This window comes from Oncorhynchus clarkii, chromosome 13, assembly GCF_045791955.1.
Source record: "Oncorhynchus clarkii lewisi isolate Uvic-CL-2024 chromosome 13, UVic_Ocla_1.0, whole genome shotgun sequence".
Taxonomy (NCBI): Eukaryota; Metazoa; Chordata; class Actinopteri; order Salmoniformes; family Salmonidae; genus Oncorhynchus; species Oncorhynchus clarkii.
Window position 1 is genome coordinate 8,327,043 of NC_092159.1, and position 23,112 is coordinate 8,350,154.

Here is a 23,112-nt window from a genome sequence, read left to right on the forward strand (position 1 = left end):
TAACTACTCTCTCAGTACAGTACAGTGTCTGTACTAATAAACAGTCTCAGGGTAGGAGTGCTGATCTAGGATCAGGTAACGACTCTCTCAGTGCAGTACAGGGTCTGTACTAATAAACAGTCTCAGGGTAGGAGTACTGATCTAGGACCAGGTAACGACTCTCTCAGTACAGTACAGGGTCTGTACTAATAAACAGTCTCAGGGTAGGAGTGCTGATCTAGGACCAGGTCCCCCATGTCCATGTAATCTTATTCACACACACACGCACGCACACGCACGCACGCACGCACGCACGCACACACACACACACACACACACACACACACACACACACGGTCACAGACTGGGGATTACCCCCATGTCAGTATAAGGAGAAAGCAGCATGCGGCTGAGTCATGGATTTTCTCTGTTACGTGACGTCCTGTCTCAGTCCCCAAATGTCACCCTATTCCCTATGTAGTGCACTAGGGCCCATAGGACTCTGGTTTAAAGTAGTGCACTACACAGGGAATAGGGTGACATTTTGGACCAAGACACTCACTAAACTAAGGAGACAGCGGTTACGTGGACCTGACACTCACCTGTGTTCAGAACTCCTCCTCCTCTCCTCCTCCTCCTCTCCTCCGCTCTTCCTCTCCTCCTCCCCTCCTCCTCTCCTCCTCCTCCTCCTCCCCTCCTCCTCCTCCTCCGCTCTTCCTCTCCTCCTCCCCTCCTCCTCCTCTCCTCCTCCCCTCCTCCTCCTCCTCCTCTCCTCCTCCCCTCCTCCTCCTCCTCCCCTCCTCCTCCTCCCCCCCACCTCCTCTCCTCCCCTCCTCCTCCTCCTCCCCTCCTCCTCCTCTCCTCTCAGCATACCTGCTCTAGCTGCCTTCTAGTTTCCCCCTTTGATTTGATTCTTCTGAAGATGTTTCACCTTGTATTGAATATAGGTCTCTGTTTATAGGTTTCTGCTAAGAGGCTTTACCCTGCACCCTATTCCCTATATAGTGCACTACTTTTGCTGTGCTTGGCCAGCCTGTGTTTTAACCTGTCCTCGAAACCTTCCGCCAGGAGGAGACAGTCGGGCGGAAGAGGACAAGAAAGTGGGGATAGATTATTCCACTATTAATATGGGATTGTAACAGTTGATTGATTGAATGAATGTATTTGGGGGTGGCAGGTGGCCTAGCGGTTAAGAGCATTGGACCAGTAACCAAAAAGTTGTTGGTTCGAATCCCTGAGATGACTAGGTGACAAATCTGCCAATGTACCCTTGAGCAAGTCACTTAACCCTAATTGCTCCTGTAAAACGCTCTGGATAAGAGCATCTGCTAAATGACTCACATGTCCAATGTAAACCGTTGGAAGCTGCTGCATTAAAGGCCGGTCTGATTATATACTTTATTATTGCATTGTGAAAGTGATAGAGAAGTTGAGGAATCTCTGGATACTGAACTGTTGACCTCTGCATGGAGGAAGACCAGTGTAAATGCACTTCTGACAGTGGGTGAGCAGAGAAGAGCAGTGCTTGGAAGTAGCATTGCAGCGTCCCTGTGAGCCTCAAGCCGACAGCTGCAACCAAGTTGCTGTTTACATCCCCCGCAGATTTAGAGAGAGAGAGAGCGAGAGAGCGAGATAGAGAGAGAAAAAAAACAACTTTTAGTCAGGTTTGTTATATTTGGCTATGTGGGGGAGTGAAGTCAATCGTGCACCTGACACTTTCTTGGAGTGCTCATAGCGCGCTGTAGCATTGCCAAAACAATGATGTGATATAACGTGATACCATGGGAAAATAAAGGAAACGCACCAGAGAGATTCCACAGACAGGAGTGAAATTTAACGGACCCAATAACCGTCACAGCTCGCGCCACCGGGGACCGGATGGAATACAAACGGAATAGTCAACGAGTGACTCACCTTTTATACAGTCCGTTATTTATGGTGAGCGTGCGATCTGCTGTGCGCACAGCTCGCCAACACGTCAGATAACGGTCACCTTGTAGTCGCCTGTTAATGAAGAAGATCTTAAATGAGTCTGCTGAACAAACGTCGTTGAACTAACATGGACCCAAGATGAATTACGAGTTTGGGATATCGACTATGTGGGACTAGAGATGTGACCTCTTTATTTTTCCGAAGTCATGACAGTTATTAAGTAACCTAACGGAACATTCGACTAATCTCTCAAGGTGAGTTCAGTTCACAATAATTGAACAAATGAATATTTGAAGGATTAATATGCACAGTAGTTTTATGGATTATTGTTGTTTTTGGTGTCAGATGTAAAGACTGATAGCTTAATTATAACTTTTTGATAGCCCCTATCGTAGCCCCGCCCCGGGCCATGACACTTTCAAAAAAAGTGCTTTCTTCCAATGTTGAACTGTGTGTCGGTGTGTTTGTGTGTGTGCGTGTACTTGTCACTCAGCCTGTGTTGTGAAAACCCAGCGCTATGTAGGCCAACCCACTTGGCTGTGCGTTACTATGGGAACCGTGGCCCTGGCTGGCACAGGCTGAGTGGGCTGCTGAGGGCCATGCTGTGTATGTGTGTGTGCATTTTAGTGTTTGTATGTGTGTGTGTGTGTGTGTGTGTGTGTGTGTGTGTGTGTGTGTGTGTGTGTGTGTGTGTGTGAGCATCCAAGCAGTTAGAGATTGAGAAAGGACATTACATAATAATGATATATTTGTGAAATGAAAGATGTACCAGGAACAGTTAGTTCCCTCTAGCAGAAACTCATTCCACAGTCTCTTGTGGTCCAACACTGAATGATACACTGACTAAACAAGTGATAGCAAGAGACAGGCCATTTTGGTGCTGTGTTGTTGACATGATTCAGTAACAACGTTTTGCTTCTCTCTCCCTCCCTCTTCTTCTTCTTCTTCTTAATTTCTCTCTCTCAGATGGCCCTCAGTCCCGTCCTTCTCTTTCTTCTCTCTCTGATTGGCTGCGGCCACTCCCAGGATGACATCATCGACCCCGGCCTGGCCCCTCCCTCTCCTCTGGGTTGCGGTGTGAACGTGGACCCCTTCTACCGGACGTTGTGTGACCTGGAGTCTGTGTGGGGGGTGGTGTTGGAGGCCGTGGCCTGTGGTGGAGCCATCACCTCCCTGGTCCTCTTCGTGGTTCTCCTAGCCAAGCGCCACTCCATCCTTGACCCAGATCGGCGCTCCGGCCTGGGTCCTCTTCTCCTCCTGCTGGCCTCCCTCTTGGTTCTCTTCTCCCTGTCCCTGGTCTTCCTGGTGGGGCGTAACGAGGCCCTGTGTGTGGTCCGCCGGGTCCTCTGGGGCCCCCTGTTCGCCCTGTGCTTCTCCTGCCTCCTGGCCCAGGCGGTGCGGTTGAAGAGGCTGGTGTCTGGAAAGTCTAGCCCCAAAGGGAGCTCCCTGGCTGGGCTTGGCATGGCCCTGGCCCTGGTCCAGGGGATCATCTCTGGAGAGTGGCTGCTGCTGACAGTGGTGAGGGAGGGCCACGGGGCCTGCGACTACCCACCGGTAGACTTTGCCCTGGTTTGCAGCTACGCCCTGGGGCTGCTCCTGACAGCGCTGTGCCTCTCCCTGGCTGTGGTGCTGTGTGGAGGGGAAGGGGGAGGGGACGAGGCAGAGGAGGGGAGTGACGGAGGGTGCGAGCGGCGTTGGAAGTGTAACGCCGTATGGCTCTTCCTGTCCTGCCTGGCGTCCCTGTTGCTATGGGTCTCCTGGCTTGTGCTCTATCTCTATGGCGACGCAGCGTTGAGGGGGGCGTGGTTGGGTGGTGGGGAAGGGTGGCGAAAGGACTGGGATGAGCCGGTGTTGGCGGTTGCCTTGGTGGCGCAAGGTTGGATCCTCCTGTTATTTCACGCTATCCCAGAAGCCCACCTGTGTCTGAGGGACCCGCCGGTCCCCAACCAGCAGGACTACTTTCACACCAGCCAGCCCCTGCAGCCCTGCTTCCAACAGGAGGTGCCATTACCCACACACACCCTCACACACAGGCCCTGCGCAGATAACCAGACCTACTCTATCGAGGAACACAGCGCAGGTACACTGTGTGTGTGTGTGTGTGTGTGTGTGTGTGTGTGTGTGTTGGTTGTGTGAAAGGCTATGTGTGGGTTTGCAAATGTTTGTGTACATGCAAAAGATGTAAGTCCTAAATAGAATGATTGTCTACAGAAAAAAAACTAACTAACGATTAACTAGTAACATCCCCTTGATTTGTGTTTGCTCTCTCCCTGGGTCGAGTCTCAGCACTGAGAGGTGGGTCGTACCATAACGGACATGGGGGGATGCGTCCTGGGATCCCCTTCAGAGGCCACATGTACCAGCCCACTGAGATGGCCCTGGTGATGAACGGAGGAACGGTTAGTGTGTCATATCTCACACACACACAAACACCCATGTTCATATTATATTTAAGCAATAAGGCCCGAGGGGGTGTGGTATATGGCCAATATACCACGGCTAAGGGCTGTTCTTAGAAACGGCGCAAATATTGGCCATATACCACAAACCCAGAGGTGCCTTATTGCTATTATAAACTGGTTACCCATGTAATTAGAGCAGTAAAAAGACATGTTTTGTCATACACGTGGTATACGGTCTAATATACCCTGGCTGTCAGCCAATCAGCATTCAGGGCTTAAACCACCCAGTTTATAATATAATATTAATACACATTAACTCAACTACCTCTTACCCCAGTACACTGACTCGGTACCGGTGCTCATTGTATATAGCCTGTATGTAGCATCGTTAATGTTATTTTATTGTCTTAATATTTTCTTTTGATCTATTTGTAAATGTTCTTACTTTTTAACTGCATTGTTGGGAAAGGGATCACAAGTAAACATTTCATGGTAAAGTCTACACCTGTTGTATTCATGTGACAAATAACATTTGATTTGATTTAACACACACACACACACACCCTAACCACTTGTCTGTCTGTAACAGATGCCTACCGCTCCGGTGAACTACACAGGGAGACAGCTGTGGTGAGAGGAGAACCTTGGAACCGGTCTCCACGGCAACACGGCATATTATGGTGCCGGAATGCTCCGGAATGTTTCCAATGTCACTCATAACCCCATCAATGCCTCTACCTCACCTCACCATTGACTGTACAAAAGCACTGCCACAAGGAATTTACCCCTAGCCACAGATCTAGGATCAGCTCACACTAACTTTTTTTATACACTTTGGTCATTGAGAGGAAAAGGGAAAAACTGATTTGAGAACAGTGCTCACAAGAAATGTCATTCCAGGATTGACTGCAGGAGATTCAGAGAAGGGTAACAAAGACATTGCCTCCCCCGTCTTAACCCATGCAGACTGGAATATATCCCCAATGATGATGATGAACGTCAAGCTCGCTCAGTGAACAGTTATCGGCTGGTCCCAAATGGCACCGGCTCTGGTCAAAAGTAGTGCACTACATAGGAATAGAGTTCCATTTGGGATACAGAGATACAGACTTCTGTTTTTCTGTTAAATATTTTTTTGATTTTCTGTTTTGTTGTTTTAAAAAGGGGAAAAAAAGCCTATATGACACACCAGGTACAGGAGAACAGTGGTCACGTCCCAAATAGAACTCTATTGTCTATAAAGTGCACTACTGTAGGCCAGAGCCGTATGGTTCTGGTTCTGGTTGAAGCACTGCATTATAAGGAATAGGGCTCCATTCTGGAGGCATTCAGTATTTATGTAAATTCCATCCATCCACCGTGCTCACTAACCTCGCCTGCCCACTCATGTTCTCTACAGACTCTGTGTGACGAGTCTCAAATGGCATTCTATTTCCTATTTAGTGCACTAATTTTGGACCAGGATCCAAAGGGTTCTAAAGTAGTGCACTATGTGGGGAATGGGGTGCCATTTGGGATGCGGACACTAAGAGTTGCTCCTATTGATGATGCTTATATGACTCTATTAGATGTGTTGGGACACAAGTGTTTTTTCGAAGACTCTCAGCTTTGTGTTCGGTCCACCAGAGTTGTTGTGATCAAGCACTTTATTATTAAGCTAATCTCTGCTATTTGGGATATAACGTTCGTGTGGCATATTTCTATGGTGAATGTTACGGTGGTGAAATTGAATTTATTATTGGTGTCACAGACGAGTACTGTATTTCTGTTGGTGTGGTTCTATGATATCAGTAGTTTTGTTATGGGGTTGTTGTAACACATTTTGAGAGTTTTTAACAGGGAGTGCAATATCAGTATGATTATATGGCAGAATATACAGTATATGAATTAATGGTAGGATCTGCACCTCATACTAACGTTATATATTTCAGAGACTTCTTCTTTGCTCTTTGCGTGTTTTATCTCCCAACACCTGAACAGTGAGACACCCCCTTGTCCTTGATTGGACTAATCTGCTGCCTCTTAATCCCTATGGTGCTCTAACCTTGGAATTACCCATTTAGGGAAACTGATAGGGGGGATTGGTATTAGTGGCTTTACTGTGACCAGTCGTGTACTCCTGTATAAGGCTATTTATTATATTATCATCCTATGTCCTGATACAGAGGAGGGCTTGGTTGCATGTCTCTTAAACACAATTCTCACACAAAACTCAATGAAATAAAATATAGATTATAGATGAAACTGTTTGGATCGACATAATATTGAGGTGTCTGTAGAAGGCTTTGTAGCATGCAAACTTGAAGGCAGAAACATTTCTATATTAAACTGTTTGGAAGGTTTATTTTGCTTCTATCTAAAATGACAGATTGTTTGCGTTTTAACATGATATGCCTTGCGGCAGCCGTGTTGTCGTGGTAATGATAGTATGTAGCATGGAAAGCCTAAAACAGAAAAGGTTCCAAATCTTGTAGGTTTAGGGCTTCTATCTATCTCTGGTAAAAGCCACTGGCACGGTAAGTGACAGTTCTAATGAGCTACAGGCGTTGCTAGGGAGCATCCTGAATGGCATCCCGGTCAAAAGTAGTCCACTATATAGGGAATAGGATGCCATACTGGACACACCCAACGTAACGGCTAGGCTACAGCACCCTAACGCCCTCTGCTGTGGGTTACAGAGTCTCTATAGACGGCTAGGCTACAGCACCCCAACACCCTCTGCTGTTGGTGACAGAGTCTCTTTGGGTCAGCCAACGTAACGGCTAGGCTACAGCACCCTAACTCCCTCTGCTGTGGGTTACAGAGTCTCTTTGGGTCAGCCAACGTAACGGCTAGTATACAGCACCCTAACGCCCTCTGCTGTGGGTTACAGAGTCTCTATAGACGGCTAGGCTACAGCACCCCAACACCCTCTGCTGTTGGTGACAGAGTCTCTTTGGGTCAGCCAACGTAACGGCTAGGCTACAGCACCCTAACTCCCTCTGCTGTGGGTTACAGAGTCTCTTTGGGTCAGCCAACGTAACAGCTAGGCTACAGCACCCTAATGCCCTCTGCTGTGGGTTACAGAGTCTCTATAGATGGCTAGTCTACAGCACCCTAACGCCCTCTGCTGTGGGTTACAGAGTCTCTATAGACGGCTAGGCTACAGCACCCTAACGCCCTCTGCTGTGGGTTACAGAGTCTCTATAGACGGCTAGGCTACAGCACCCTAACGCCCTCTGCTGTTGGTGACAGAGTCTCTATAGACGGCTAGGCTACAGCACCCTAACGCCCTCTGCTGTGGGTGACAGAGTCTCTATAGACGGCTAGGCTACAGCACCCTAACGCCCTCTGCTGTTGGTTACAGAGTCTCTTTGGGTCAGCCAACGTAACGGCTAGGCTACAGCACCCTAACGCCCTCTGCTGTGGGTTACAGAGTCTATTTGGGTCAGCCAACGTAACGGCTAGGCTACAGCACCCCAACACCCTCTGCTGTTGGTTACAGAGTCTCTTTGGGTCAGCCAACGTGACAGCTAGGCTACAGCACCCCAACGCCCTCTGCTGTGGGTTACAGAGTCTCTTTGGGTCAGCCAACGTAACGGCTAGGCTACAGCACCCTAACGCCCTCTGCTGTGGGTTACTGAGTCTATTTGGGTCAGCCAACGTAACGGCTAGGCTACAGCACCCCAACGCCCTCTGCTGTGGGTTACAGAGTCTCTATAGATGGCTAGTCTACAGCACCCTAACGCCCTCTGCTGTGGGTTACAGAGTCTCTATAGACGGCTAGGCTACAGCACCCTAACGCCCTCTGCTGTGGGTTACAGAGTCTCTATAGACGGCTAGTCTACAGCACCCTAACGCCCTCTGCTGTGGGTTACAGAGTCTCTATAGACGGCTAGGCTACAGCACCCTAACGCCCTCTGCTGTGGGTTACAGAGTCTCTATAGATGGCTAGTCTACAGCACCCTAACGCCCTCTGCTGTGGGTTAAAGAGTCTCTATAGATGGCTAGTCTACAGCACCCTAACGCCCTCTGCTGTGGGTTACAGAGTCTCTATAGACGGCTAGGCTACAGCACCCTAACGCCCTCTGCTGTGGGTTACAGAGTCTCTATAGACGGCTAGTCTACAGCACCCTAACGCCCTCTGCTGTGGGTTACAGAGTCTCTATAGACGGCTAGGCTACAGCACCCTAACGCCCTCTGCTGTGGGTTACAGAGTCTCTATAGATGGCTAGTCTACAGCACCCTAACGCCCTCTGCTGTGGGTTACAGAGTCTCTATGGGTCAGCCAACGTAACGGCTAGGCTACAGCACCCTAACGCCCTCTGCTGTTGGTGACAGAGTCTCTTTGGGTCAGCCAACTAGGCTAGGCTACAGCACCCTAACGCCCTCTGCTGTTGATTACAGAGTCTCTTTGGGTCAGCCAACGTAACGGCTAGGCTACAGCCCCCCAACGCCCTCTGCTGTTGGTGACAGAGTCTCTTTGGGTCAGCCAACGTAACGGCTAGGCTACAGCACCCTAACGCCCTCTGCTGTTGGTGACAGAGTATCTTTGGGTCAGCCAACGTAACGGCTAGGCTACAGCACCCTAACGCCCTCAGCTGTTGGTGACAGAGTCTCTTTGGGTCAGCCAACGTAACGGTTAGGCTACAGCACCCTAAAGCCCTCTGCTGTTGGTTACAGAGTCTCTTTGGGTCAGCCAACGTAACGGCTAGGCTACAGCACCCTAAGCCCAACCATGCAGTAATCAATAACAATGTAAATCTCAGAATAACAAGGTAGAACAAAAACACACAGTAAATACAAAATAAGAAGAACATGATAAAGTAAGTAAACATACTATATACATGGTCAGTTCCATATTATAATGTACAGGGATACTGGATCTATAGAGGTAGATATGTATAGGGGTAAACATACTATATACATTGTCAGTTCCAGTACCATATTATAATGTACAGGGATACTGGATCTATAGAGGTAGATATGTATAGGGGTAAACATACTATATACAGGGTCAGTTCCAGTACCATATTATAATGTACAGGGATACTGGATCTATAGAAGTAGATGTGTATAGGGGTAAACATACTATATACAGGGTCAGTACCATATTATAATGTACAGGGATACTGGATCTATAGAGGTAGATGTGTATAGGGGTAAACATACTATATACAGGGTCAGTTCCAGTACCATATTATAATGTACAGGGATACTGGATCTATAGAGGTAGATATGTATAGGGGTAAACATACTATATACAGGGTCAGTACCATATTATAATGTACAGGGATACTGGATCTATAGAAGTAGATGTGTATAGGGGTAAACATACTATATACAGGGTCAGTACCATATTATAATGTACAGGGATACGGGATCTATAGAGGTAGATATGTATAGGGGTAAACATACTATATACAGGGTCAGTACCATATTATAATGTACAGGGATACTGGATCTATAGAGGTAGATATGTATAGGGGTAATGTGACTAGGTGTCAGGATATATGATAAACAGAACAGCAACAGTGTATATGATGATTTTATATGAGTCGGCGTGCGTGTGTGTAGAGTCAGTATAAATGTATGTTGTGTGTGAGCAAATTATGGAGTGAGTGTTTGCCCACACTGCATGGCTGCATCCCACATGGGAGCTCCGGTCAAAAGTAGTGGAGCAATAAGCACGTGAGCTTTTCAGAGCTCTGCAGCTTGATTGGATATGTTTTGTTGTTCTGCACGTTTTTGAGAGAGAGAACCACACACACAGCATATGAGAGAGCGAGAAAGATAAAGACAAATACGAGGTGTGAAGAAGGGAGAGAATCAGGAGATAGGAGAGGAACAGGAGATAGGAGAGGAACAGAAGGAGCGTGCCGTTGAGCTTTGTTGCTATAGACACACGAGGACGATCACTAGAAGAGAATCTGACAGTATTTCCGGGTCAAGGAGCAGTGCAGTACTGGTGTACACACGTTTTTACGTGAGTCTTAAAAGTAAGTCAACTTTAATGCCGTTATTTGTAAATATGAAATGAGGAAGCGTTCAGGTAGTCTTCCAGCTAATTGCTGTGTTGACCCGTTGCAAAGTGTGTTATCACCGGTGACGGGTTATTTGGCCAACTAACATGGCAAGCTAGCTAACCCTAACACCCCATGCACACATTCAATCGATGCTGCTTGCTAGCATAACTTGACTTACACTGATCAAGCTGTTTTGTAAACTACATTATAACCTAGGCAAATAGACTGGTAAATGTTATTGTTTTGTATAACTTACCTGCGTTAACTGGACTGGATGTGTTTGCTTCTGCAGACGGCTTTTCATGACGAAGTGGTTTTCGTGTCCGAGAAGACAGGAAGATACAACACCGTGGAAAAGGTCTTTATTGATCAGGTAGCTAACGTTAGATGAGATCACCATAAAATAAATCACTATCAATTGATCAAATCACATAAACAACAATCATTATCAATTGATCACCAGTCAGTGTATGTGAATCACTGATTTTAAGACGCCTTCCTCCACATGTGCTGGGATTGGCTGCCAATTTGGATAGACAACCTATGAAACATAGTACTTTAGCCAACATCTACTGTAAAAGTTTACTGTTAGTTTTTAATCCGGGCTTTATCCCCTGTAGGCTCAACGTCTGGCCCTTCAGAGGGAGATAGACAAGGAGTCCCAGTCCACGGTTTCAGTCAGATCGCTGGTTTGTATCTGGTTCTGTGTTGCTCTCCAACATGACACTGACTGCATCCCAAATGCCACCATATCCCCTATTTAGTGCACCACCTTTGAACCAGGACACATTGGGTCAGAAGAAGTGCACTATATAGAAAATAGGGTTTAATTTAGGACACACACTGTCAATATCAATATTGTGTCCATTTTAAACTGAAAATGCATTCTCTACAATGTCCTTGGAAGTGACTGCTTCTTTCAAACAGATCCATATTGTGGGATGTTTATTTTTCTCAGATGGTCCAAGCCGACACAGGCAACAGGATGGTTACCATGAAGAAGACGAACAAGAAGAGTGGGAAGGACACCCACGCTGAGGATGAGATCTCAGAAAACACTTCCATAAACCAGGGGAATAACGAAGGAGTGAAGAAGAAAAAGAAGACGAAAGTAGAGACTCTGGTAGAAGAAGAGCGGGTGTCCAATGGGGAATGGGGGAATACGGAAGGAGAGCAGGAGAAACAGAAAGGAAAGAAGAAGAAGAAGTTATCGTCTGAGACTGACACCAACGGTGAGGAAGTCATGACTAATGGAAATGACGGAGGAGGATGCGGCCAGGAGAAGAAGAAGAAGAAAGGTGTTAACACTGTTAAAACGGAGCTAGAGACAGAACACAGTGGATTAAAGGACGAGAAAGGAGTCGTGGAAAATGGGCAGAAGCTGAAAAAAAAGAGTCTCTCTCAGGCAGAAGAGACAGAGATCAGCGTTGTCAAGGAAGAGGAAGGAGAGGTGATAGAAGTAAAGAAAGGCAAGAAAAAGAAGGGAAAAACAGAGGAAGAAAATAAAGTGAAAAAGATCCCTAAAGTTGCTGAACCAACTGAGGAGAGTCAGGAGGAGGAAGAGGGGGAGATGAAGAAGAAAAAGATCCCTAAAGCTGCTGAACCAACTGAGGAGAGTCAGGAGGAGGAAGAGGGGGAGATGAAGAAGAAAAAGAAGGGTAAGAAGAGAGCAGTTGCTGAGAAAGGAGAGACAAAAGAGAGAGAGTGCGGAGAGGCAGAGAAAGAAGTGGTAGTAAAGAAGAAGAAGAAGAAGGGAGCTGAGGCTACAGTAGCAGTACAGCAGGAGGAACAGAATAACACCAAGAAGAAGAAGGGAGCTGAGGCTACAGTAGCAGTACAGCAGGAGGAACAGAATAACACCAAGAAGAAGAAGGGAGCTGAGGCTACAGTAGCAGTACAGCAGGAGGAACAGAATAACACGAAGAAGAAGAAGGGAGCTGAGGCTACAGTAGCAGTACAGGAGGAGGAACAGAATAACACCAAGAAGAAGAAGGGAGCTGAGGCTACAGTAGCAGTACAGGAGGAGGAACAGAATAACACCAAGAAGAAGAAGAAGAATAAACCCAAGTCCTCCAGCAGCGCTGCAGACACCACCATGGAGACGGAGGGCAAGAAGAAGAAGAAACCCAAGTCCTCCAGCAGCGCTGCAGACACCACCATGGAGACGGAGGGCAAGAAGAAGAAGAGAAAGGCCTCTGCACTAACAGAGGAGGAGGATGTGGTGGACAAGCGGAAGCCCAAACATATGAAAAGGGTGGATATGACAGGAGTAGTGGAACAGGTGGAGGACGGAGAGAGTGACGGAAGGAAAAAGAAGGTGAAGAAGAGCTCCTCTGAGATAGAGACAGAAATGGAGGACAGCACTCCTCACCAGAAAGGGAAGAAGGTTATGACGAAGGGGAAAAAGAAGATAAAGGTGGAGAGCTGCGACCCTGAATACCAGGAGGTGAGTTAAAGGGGTTAAGGGTCAGAGGTGAAGACGTTATCAAATCATGGGTCTCCTTCAGCAGGGTACACCGTTGTGGAACGTTCAGATAGACATATATGATGTAGAACAAACATGTCTCTCTGACATGTAGAATGAGGAATCATGTCGGCTCTATTCCTGACATTTCTATCTGAAATGGTCAACATTGTTTGCCTCTGGAAGGTGGCCCTGATTCTAGAGCCATTTGAAAGGTCCTTGTTGAAAGTATTGTAAAAACCAATGCTCTGACCCGCACCCAGAATGCTGGAGGTACCGACTAACAGAATAGTTAACTGTTAAATGAATATATGGATAAATGGATAAAACAGTGTTGACTTTCTTACTTAATTGTTTCTACTTAAAGGTATTAAAACGCTGACAGTATCAGTCTGTAGTTGTCTGATATGTTGTTTTGCTCCAACCCCCCAGAGGGACCAGACGGATGTGGTTTTCCTGTCAGAGACCAGGGGAAATGCCTTCGAGATCAATATTGATCAGGTAGATCGCTAACGACCCATTAGATCTATTTGGATCCTGTGAATCCCACTTGCCAGTCAGTCCGCCAATCCAACTCTGTCACTGTGAGAAAGAGAAATGTAATTTCTTCCTGGTCTGAATTAAACATTGTATATTGATTCTGTAACTATTTATAAATAAATTATGAATGCATTATATTATACAAATGCTTATTAGTGAATGCTGTTGTTTGACTGCAGCATTGTGTTTAATCAATGACATGTTGGACACACACCAACCAATATAAATGCTCTATACTGATTTAAGTAATACCCTCTGACTGTAATAATATACATGGCGCTAGAAGCATCCGAGGGCGTTAAGCTGGACTGTGTGTGGCGCTGGCTCCAGAGTGGCCCATGGTGCTAGAAGCATCCGAGGACGTTAAGCTGGACTGTGTGTGGCGCTGGCTCCAGAGTGGCCCATGGTGCTAGAAGCATCCGAGGGTGTTAAGCTGGACTGTGTGTGGCGCTGGCTCCAGAGTGGCCCATGGTGCTAGAAGCATCCGAGGACGTTAAGCTGGACTGTGTGTGGCGCCGGCTCCAGAGTGGCCCATGGTGCTAGAAGCATCCGAGGGCGTTAAGCTGGACTGTGTGTGGCGCTGGCTCCAGAGTGGCCCAAGGTGCCTGGTCTGTGACAGGGATACTCCCAAGTGATTGCAAAGTGATTGCTGTTTTTCCAATAATCAGATCTTTTGTCAAAAAATCAAATGGGCAGCCATTGAAGCACACGCGTATTTGAGTATTTTTATCTTTTAGACTAGGAGTACAGTAAATAGAATCACCAACCACATGTTATAGACTATAGAGTATATGTTGTGTACTATATAACATGGACTATAGAGTATATGTTGTGTACTATATAACGTGGACTATAAGAGTATATCTTGTGTACTATATAACATGGACTATAAGAGTATATGTTGTGTACTCTATAACATGGACTATACAGTATATGGTGTGTACTCTATAACATGGACTATACAGTATATGGTGTGTACTATATAACATGGACTATACAGTATATGTTGTGTACTATATAACATGGCCTTCATATAAAACGATGGTCCTATTACATTCCATAGGGGAGACGCCTGGCCCTGCAGAATGAGATCGACCAGAAGTCCAATCCAGTCCAACTCAAAGCAGCACCGGTACCATCGGTCAGTACTCTTCTGATGTCAGGACACCAAGGTGTATCCCGAATTTGGGGTCACATCCCGACTCTTCTCTGAAACAAGTCATTATGTTGAATATAAATATAACAACCCGTGTTCTTCTTCCCTTCCAGGGTTTGGGCCAGTGGGGCACCGCCCAGTTTGACAGTTCCGACCAACATAGTAAGTTCCTGCGGTTGATGGGCGGCTTAAAGAAGAGCGGGCAGCCAATAGCAGCGAGCGGTGCGACGGGAGGGCGGGCCAACATGGCGCTGACTAAAGACGGACAGCAGAGCTTGCAGCAAGGCCTACTGGGGGAGTTTGAGCGGGCTCAGTCGCGCCGCATGGACTTCACGGGAAGGGGGGCGGGACTTGGGTTCTCGGCGCCGTCCAATAAGAAGTTCTCGATTGACATCAACACAACCCGATCGGTGCGCTTCGATGACTGAGTCGGGACGGACCCTTGAGTGTGTGTGTCTAGCATCCAAAATGGATTTGTGTGTGTGTGTGTGTGTGTGTGTGTGTGTGTGTGTGTGTGTGTGTGTGTGTGTGTGTGTGTGTGTGTGTGTGTGTGTGTGTGTGTGTGTGTGTGTGTGTGTACCTTTTCTCTTGCAGGGTCTTGGGAGTGTCTGTCGGTGAATGTGGTGTGTATGAATGTATATATGGTACCAGTCAGTAGTTTGGACACACTTACTCATTACAGGGTTTTTCTTTATTTTTACTATGTTCTATATTGTAGAATAATAGTGAAGACATCAAAACTATGAAATAACACATATACAATCATGTAGTAACTAAAAAATCAAAAAATATTTTATATTTGAGATTCTTCAAAGTAGCCACCCTTTGCCTTGATGACAACTTTGCACACTATTGGCAAATATATTTTGATTTGATATTTAGACTTTTTTTTGGTTACTACATGATTCCATATGTGTTATTTCATAGTTTTGATGTCTTCACTATCATTCTACAATGTAGAAAACAGTCAAAATAAAGAAAAATCCTGAAATGAGGTGTGTCCAAACTTTTGACTGGTAACAAAAATATAAATGCAACAATTTTGATGATTTTAATGAGTTAGTTATAAAGAAATCAGAAATAAATGCATTGGGCCCTAATCTATAGATTTCACATGACTGGGCAGGGGTGCAGCCATGGATGGGTCTGTGAGGGCATAGGCCCACCCACTGGGGAGCCAGGTCCAGCCAATCAGAAAAGGCTTTTCCCCACAAAAAGGTTTTATTACAGATAGAAATACTCAGTTTTATCAGCTGTCCGGGTGGATGGTCTCAGACGATCCCGCAGGTGAAGAAGACTGAACGTCGAGGTCCTGGGCTGGCTTGGTTACGAGGTCTGTGGTTGTGAGGCCGTTTGGACGTACTGCCAAAATCCCGAAAATGACATTGGAGGCGGCTTATGGTAGAGAAATGAACATTCAAATCTTTGGCAACAGCTCTGGTGGACATTCCTGCAGTCAGGATGCCAATTGCACACACCCTCAGAACTTCATCTGTGGCATTGTGTTGTGACAAACCCGCACGTTTTAGTGGCCTTTTGTCCCCAGCACAAGGTGCACCTGTGTAATGATCATGCGGTTTAATCCGCTTCTTGATATGCCACACCTGTCAAGAAACGCTCACTAACATGGATGTAAACGTATGTGTGCACAATGAGATAAATAACATGTGTGTATGGAACATTTCTGGGATCTTTTATTTCAGCTCATGAAACATGGGACCAACACATTCATATTTTTGTTCAGTGTATAGGAGTACTGTGTGACATAAAGCTGCACCTATACACCTGTGGTATCAATGAGAGCAGAGCTGTGTGTGTTTCTGCCTTCTGACTGGTCCAGTATGTGATGCTTCCTGGCTGTATGATATGAGAAGGTTGTTAGCGTCCTGAATGGCACCCTACATAGTGCACTACTTTTGACCAGTGGGCCTATGGGCCTTGTAGTGCACTATATAGGTAATAGTCTAGTACGGTCAACTAATGCCTTAACTGAACATGACATGATAAAAACTGGCAGTTGATAAGCTGTCAATTAGACACATTTAAACAGCATAGAATTGCTTTACACACAGTCAACAAATGGACATGCTGAATGATGGTCAGTTGGGGCTCTCTTATATAAAGGATTTCATTTTTTTTTTAAAAAAGACATCTTTAAAATGAACCTTTCTGATAACAGGTGAATAACATTGGAACAGGGTGAATAGTTCATACATGATACACTTTATTTGACTCCTAAAAACACATGTGCCTCTGCTGACAAGTACAGGAAGAAATGAGACGAAGAAACAACAGAAATATTGTTTTGAAACGACAGAAGAAACACCTCTTGGAGAGAACCAACCAGACATCTCCGTTTCTCTGACTTGGTGCAGAAAGGTCCACGTGGTCGTATGAGTCCAACGGTGCCGCCACAAAACGACACTCAATTCCAGCTCTTCCCTTCAACATCCCAACTGTTAGCCGTCTAAGGCCCAATCCCAAATCAAGCACTACTTCACTAGCGTGTAGTGTTTAAGGGTCCATTTGGAATTGGGCCTGTCTGTACTGGTGACTGTCACCCCAGGGCTGTGGTCTGATTCTATAACTCATTCACTACCCCTCATGGATTTAAAAGGAAAGGACTGGTGGAAGAGAGATGCTAGTAAATCCATGGGGGGGATACATGAGAGCACAGTTCAGGGAGAAGGGTATGGGATCAGAAGGTGACCCCGGATCAGAAGGTGACCCCGGATCAGAAGGTGACCCCAGATGTTATTTATTCCTGCTTCTAAAGGGCTAGTATTGTAGCCCAGTAGATTCCTCCCTCTACAACCTACAGCAAGGCAGCATTTCTCTCTCACCTGGTTCTACAAGGCTACAGTAGAGGTGCAGGCTTTTATTCCAGTCCAGCACTAACGAGACTGAGTCAGCCAATCAAGGCCCCAGTGATCAGTTGAATCAGGTGTCCTAGTGCTGGGTTGGAACAAAATCCTGCACCTCTACTGTAGCCCTCCAGAACCCGGAGGGAAAAAAATGCTGCCTTGCTGTAGGTTGTAGAGGGAGGAATCTACTGTTGAGGTATCCCTCCTGAAAATAAGGCTGTGTGTGTGTCGAGGTATCCCCCCTGAACACAAGGCTCTGTGTGTGTGTGTGTGTGTGTCAGGTCAATGACCTGTGTACTATATAAGCATCATGTCCAAGCATCTGTACATGACCTCTAAAATATTTTGGTCCTTTGTACACACAATGCATCGTTCACAATCCAAGTGTGAGTGTGTTTGTCTCTCTATCAGAGATATGGAAGCTGTGTGTTTCTTGAGGAAGGGAAAGGGGTCCCTGCCGGGGGGGGGCTGGAGGGGTGCACGCCACCCACTGGTCCCTGCTCAGGCCTGCAGGTACTCAGGTTGCACCCTGGCCACCTTGCGGAACTCTTTGGCGTGTGTCCGTGGGCACTGCATCTCACACCAGCTGATAGGCACCATCTGGGCTCCTGAGAGGAGGGAAACAGAAATATACTACTGATAGACACCATCTGGGCTCCTGAGAGAAGGGAAACAGAAATATACTACTGATAGACACCATCTGGACTCCTGAGAGGAGGGAAACAGAAATATACTACTGATAGACACCATCTGGGCTCCTGAGAGAAGGGAAACAGAAATATACTACTGATAGACACCATCTGGACTCCTGAGAGGAGGGAAACAGAAATATACTACTGATAGTCACCATCTGGGCTCCTGAGAGGAGGGAAACAGAAATATACTACTGATAGTCACCATCTGGGCTCCTGAGAAGAGGGAAACAGAAATATACTACTGATAGACACCATCTGGGCTCCTGAGAGGAGGGAAACAGAAATATACTACTGATAGACACCATCTGGGCTCCTGAGAGAAGGGAAACAGAAATATACTACTGATAGACACCATCTGGGCTCCTGAGAGGAGGGAAACAGATATATACTACTGATAGACACCATCTGGGCTCCTGAGAGGAGGGAAACAGAAATATACTACTGATAGTCACCATCTGGGCTCCTGAGAGGAGGGAAACAGAAATATACTACTGATAGTCACCATCTGGGCTCCTGAGAAGAGGGAAACAGAAATATACTACTGATAGACACCATCTGGGCTCCTGAGAGGAGGGAAACAGAAATATACTACTGATAGACACCATCTGGGCTCCTGAGAGAAGGGAAACAGAAATATACTACTGATAGACACCATCTGGGCTCTTGAGAGGAGGGAAACAGATATATACTACTGATAGACACCATCTGGGCTCCTGAGAGGAGGGAAACAGAAATATACTACTGATAGTCACCATCTGGGCTCCTGAGAGGAGGGAAACAGAAATATACTACTGATAGTCACCATCTGGGCTCCTGAGAAGAGGGAAACAGAAATATACTACTGATAGACACCATCTGGGCTCCTGAGAGGAGGGAAACAGAAATATACTACTGATAGACACCATCTGGGCTCCTGAGAGAAGGGAAACAGAAATATACTACTGATAGACACCATCTGGGCTCCTGAGAGGAGGGAAACAGATATATACTACTGATAGACACCATCTGGGCTCCTGAGAGGAGGGAAACAGAAATATACTACTTGACAAAAGTGTCAGTTGGTTTCAGTTAACCAAAGCTTGTGTTAAGGAGGGTAACCTAGGGTTAAGGACAGCCCCGGGCTAAGAACAGCAGTGTTGTTGTCATGTGACCAGTCTCACCTGCTTCACTGTGGGCTACCACCACCCCCAGCTCGTTCTCTGCTGTGGTCAACAGGTAGTTGGACTGGACGTCTCCCAGGGAGATCTGGGGGTCAGGAGGTTAAAGGGCAACACTTGGAAAGGCACAGAATCAGTCATCTTGATCACATAATGAGTAGTTATTTGGGATGCAAGGTGATTCATAGATCAGTTGTTTTGTGCGTTCTGTCTGGCTGATTTCGAACATTCACAATTGAACATTTAAGCAATATGGTGAAAGCTACACTGCACTAAGGGAATAGAACCAGCCCAACATCAGTCACTGGTTGACTGTCCCTGTGTTACTACCTAGTTACTGAACTGGAAAGACTGTCGAAAGGAAGGATACGACTTTAGCCAGGACGATGTCTCCAGGACGGAAGCTTTTATACGTCTCCACCTGCAACAGAGGTCAAAGGTTATAGTGGTTCCCAGTCTATTACAATTAAAAAACGAGCTAAGACGGTATGACGTCATGACAAACAGTAACAGGCGGTATGACGTCATGATAAACAGTAACAGGCGGTATGACGTCATGATAAACAGTAACAGACGGTATGACGTCATGATAAACAGTAACAGGCGGTATGACGTCATGATAAACAGTAACAGACGGTATGACGTCATGATTAACAGTAACAGATGGGTCTATATGATTCAAACAGTGGGGGAACTTTAGATTGATTCAAAAACATACCCTGTCTTTTTCTGTTGCTCGTACATCTTCTTTCCTGTGTATATTTGTGTAGTAAACAGTAGATTAGTTTTGATCAGATTTGAAGGTTATGGCATCCTGTTCTCTATATAGTCCCAAATGGCACCCTATTCCCTATATAGTCCCAAATGGCACCCTATTCCCTATATAGTCCCAAATGGCACCCTATTCCCTATATAGTCCCAAATGGTATCCTATGTAGTGTACTACTTGTGACCAGAGCCCATAGGTTGCCATCTGGACCCCAGACAAAAGTAGTGCACTGAATAGGGACTAGTGTGGCATTTGGGACACTCCATGAGAATAACAGTAATAAGACAATCCCTGTTACCGGATGGTTCCTCTAAAACGGTCCTTCAGTGGCGTGGAACCAACGTAGAGGATGTGGACCTTGGCAAACCTGGGGTTGATACAGGTCACCTGGACAGGAAGGGAGACCGATCAGGGCGGTTATCAATGAGGTTAAACACACACACACACCTATTGTTGAGAGCTTGGATCAGTGACAAGAGCACCTCACCTCATCTATCAATCCTCAAAAGTACTCTGTCTGGTTTAATCCAGGTGATGTGGTGCTAAAAAGCTGTGCACGTGGGTCTACAACAACTACCAGGGTGTACAAGAAGTTGACACGCGCACGTCAAGGGCCCTCCAAACCTCACCTTACAGGTCACTATGGCTCCTACATCTGGTAGTAGCTGAGCCTCGGTTTCTCTCACCACCGAGATGACTGGTAGCTGCAGACACACACACACACACACACACGACTGAAGTGTCAATGTAAAGACAAGGAAGGATTAAGGTGTGAACATGTTACATTTCGTTCCCACAACACTGCATAATTCCTCAGGGGTTCCAAGTGAACAAACCTGGAGTGGTTTCTCTACTTCCAGGAATGTTACACAATAAATAACCATTGACGTGAGTCCCACACCCAAACCCAGCCCCAACTGCTTTCCCCCATGCCAATAAACCAGCCACTCCCCTCTAATCCCCTCCTCCTCCTTTCACCTCCTCTCATCGTCCCTCCCCGTCACACTTCTGATCACACCTCATAAATCACATTTAATTTCAAAGCAGACACTCTTATCCAGAGCAATTTCCAGTTAGTTTTTTCCAACTAAGGTAGGTGATCCCGTGCAGCTCAGTTGGTAGAGCATGGTGCTTGGAACGCCTGGGTTGTGGGTTTGATTCCCACGAGGGACCAATATCAAAACAGATGCACTCAAGAAGTGTGCTGAAGTGTGCTAAATTAGTCAAATTATAAAAAAAATGTAAGACAACCACATATCACAGTCACAAGAAGTAAAACCCCTCAATAAAGCAGCTATAATCAGCACTAGTCAGAAAAGACAAGTGTTGTTAGTGCTTAAAAGACCAGCGCAACAGGGGTGTGTTCATTAGTGGCAGACTGTAGCAAAATGTTTGGCTGTTTAGTGTTTACTCTAGGAAACAAACGGAATGGGGAGGAAACTACCTGAATTTGTCCAATAGAAAATTGTTTTTTTTATGCAAACGGTTTTTAAGTAAATATTTAGCAAGAGAGCAAATGTTTTGTGTTCTGTGACTAATGAATACACCCGGTACTCTGCTGTCCCCGTCTCACCTCCTCTCCTTCGTTCTTCCTGAGTACATAGCCTGCTAGCGAGGAGTAGATGTAGCCGTGTCGTAGGTACACCCCAGTACCGGGCATACAGTCTTCTGTGCTGCATAGCCTATCACCTGCACACACACCACACAGGGAGAGAGATGTATACACACACATGGAGAGAAACATTTGTACTTTTCGCAGATATCCAGAGACTTACAGTCGCTGCTTTCAACTAAGGTAGGTAAGACAACCACCACAAGTAAAGACAGACAGACAGACATGTTTTGTGTAAACAGAGTCCTGCTGATCTATCACATTTCCAATAGTATAATATAATAATAGTCTGACAAAAACCATCAGAATCGCTAAATCACTTAAGAGTTTCTCGTCCCAGTTCCTGACAGACATATGCGTAAATCAAACGACAATCAAAATAAATCACTGCCCTTATAGTTGACATTTCACTGACATTTAGCCGACATGAGAAGTCCCCGGGGTTAATTCAACATTTGCACGTAGAGTCGATCAAAACAAGAGATGGAACGCTTGGAATTAGTGGGCTCCCCGTTCGCTCCTTCCTGAGGCGGTGGGCAGGGCACTTAAAAAATGTGATGTCTTCTAGGTACTTTTCAAGCCCAACATCGCTAGCTAGACCCCACAATCTCGTAATTTAGCAAACGATGTCATGCCTTGTACCAAGTGACTATGCATTGCGTTTGTATTTCACATAATGTGGAATAAATACACTAGGTTAGGTCACGCTAGTTAGCTAGAAAACAGTAAAATAGACTGAGTTAGTTAGCTACCTAGCTAGGCTAGAACGTAAACGAGCATGTGGTGGCACAGCACGCATTTCCCGTGCTAGAAAGCTATAAATAGCAATATAACCTTCAAAAACATATTGCCTAACGTATTTGTCTAATGGTCTCAAATGTGAAAAGAATGCCATTATCAACTCATTTAAAAGTTTGTAATGTCAGACTCACCTGGAACACACAGCTTCATGGGAGACATGTTTCAAGAAGAGCAGAACGCAAGCCGATTGGATGTGACCTGGAGCTCAAGTCTTTGACGGAAAGGTTGGTCCGCCATCTTTGTTGTGGTTTTCCGGATAAAGTCAGTGTCCTGGTTCTGAGTGCATCAAGTCTAAAGCGACCTTCTCTCCGTTCCTTCACCTACACTCATTAGAACTCTCATTTAAGATGAGTGCAGACAGGGAATAAAGAACAAGAGATGTATCCAGTATCATCAATGGAAATGTTTTTGTTTTAGAGCAAATTAGAAAATAGTGCAGCCAGACATGTCAGACAGAAACGAACAGGCAAGAGGAGAGAACAGCTGCAGGGCTCACGTTTGTTGTAATTGCTCCAGAGCTGGACATCTGCAGGAGCTGGAGTACCAGCACCTACATTTTTCTACTGCCTGAGCTCCTGTTCCTCTTATAGAATATTAGCACAAAAGTATTGTGGAGCTCCTGCAACTAAATATAAACAGTACCAGCACCCAAAATGAGTACTGGCACCTATATCAGTCCAAGTCCAGCACTAAATTACAGCATACATGTAATCAGCTCAACTCTGCCAAGTCAAGA

The 23,112-nt window shown here is 46.0% G+C and overlaps 3 protein-coding genes across 3 annotated transcripts; 2 read left to right on the top strand and 1 right to left on the bottom strand.

Annotated features, from left to right (window-relative positions):
• Nucleotides 1–1,356: 1,356 nt before the first annotated feature.
• Nucleotides 1,357–6,653, top strand: LOC139423679 (G-protein coupled receptor family C group 5 member B-like). The gene is made up of 4 exons (XM_071175289.1): nt 1,357–2,165; nt 2,878–3,991; nt 4,198–4,310; nt 4,903–6,653. The coding sequence occupies exons 2-4, from the start codon at nt 2,878–2,880 to the stop codon at nt 4,945–4,947; spliced, it is 1,272 nt and encodes a 423-aa protein (XP_071031390.1). The 5' UTR covers nt 1,357–2,165; the 3' UTR covers nt 4,948–6,653.
• A 3,325-nt stretch (nt 6,654–9,978) lies between these two features.
• On the top strand, nt 9,979–14,972 carry LOC139423667 (lysine-rich nucleolar protein 1-like). The gene is made up of 7 exons (XM_071175275.1): nt 9,979–10,291; nt 10,611–10,691; nt 10,939–11,007; nt 11,277–12,764; nt 13,215–13,283; nt 14,386–14,463; nt 14,592–14,972. The coding sequence occupies exons 4-7, from the start codon at nt 11,277–11,279 to the stop codon at nt 14,904–14,906; spliced, it is 1,950 nt and encodes a 649-aa protein (XP_071031376.1). The 5' UTR covers nt 9,979–10,291; nt 10,611–10,691; nt 10,939–11,007; the 3' UTR covers nt 14,907–14,972.
• A 1,710-nt stretch (nt 14,973–16,682) lies between these two features.
• LOC139423685 (exosome complex component CSL4-like) lies at nt 16,683–22,770 on the bottom strand. The gene is made up of 8 exons (XM_071175295.1): nt 22,508–22,770; nt 21,537–21,652; nt 20,593–20,667; nt 20,262–20,350; nt 19,913–19,946; nt 19,565–19,615; nt 19,198–19,282; nt 16,683–17,950 (listed from the first exon to the last, which is right to left on the bottom strand). Exons 1-8 carry the CDS (start codon nt 22,533–22,535, stop codon nt 17,844–17,846), a joined length of 585 nt encoding a protein of 194 aa, XP_071031396.1. The 5' UTR covers nt 22,536–22,770; the 3' UTR covers nt 16,683–17,843.
• Between the last annotated feature and the right edge of the window lie 342 nt (nt 22,771–23,112).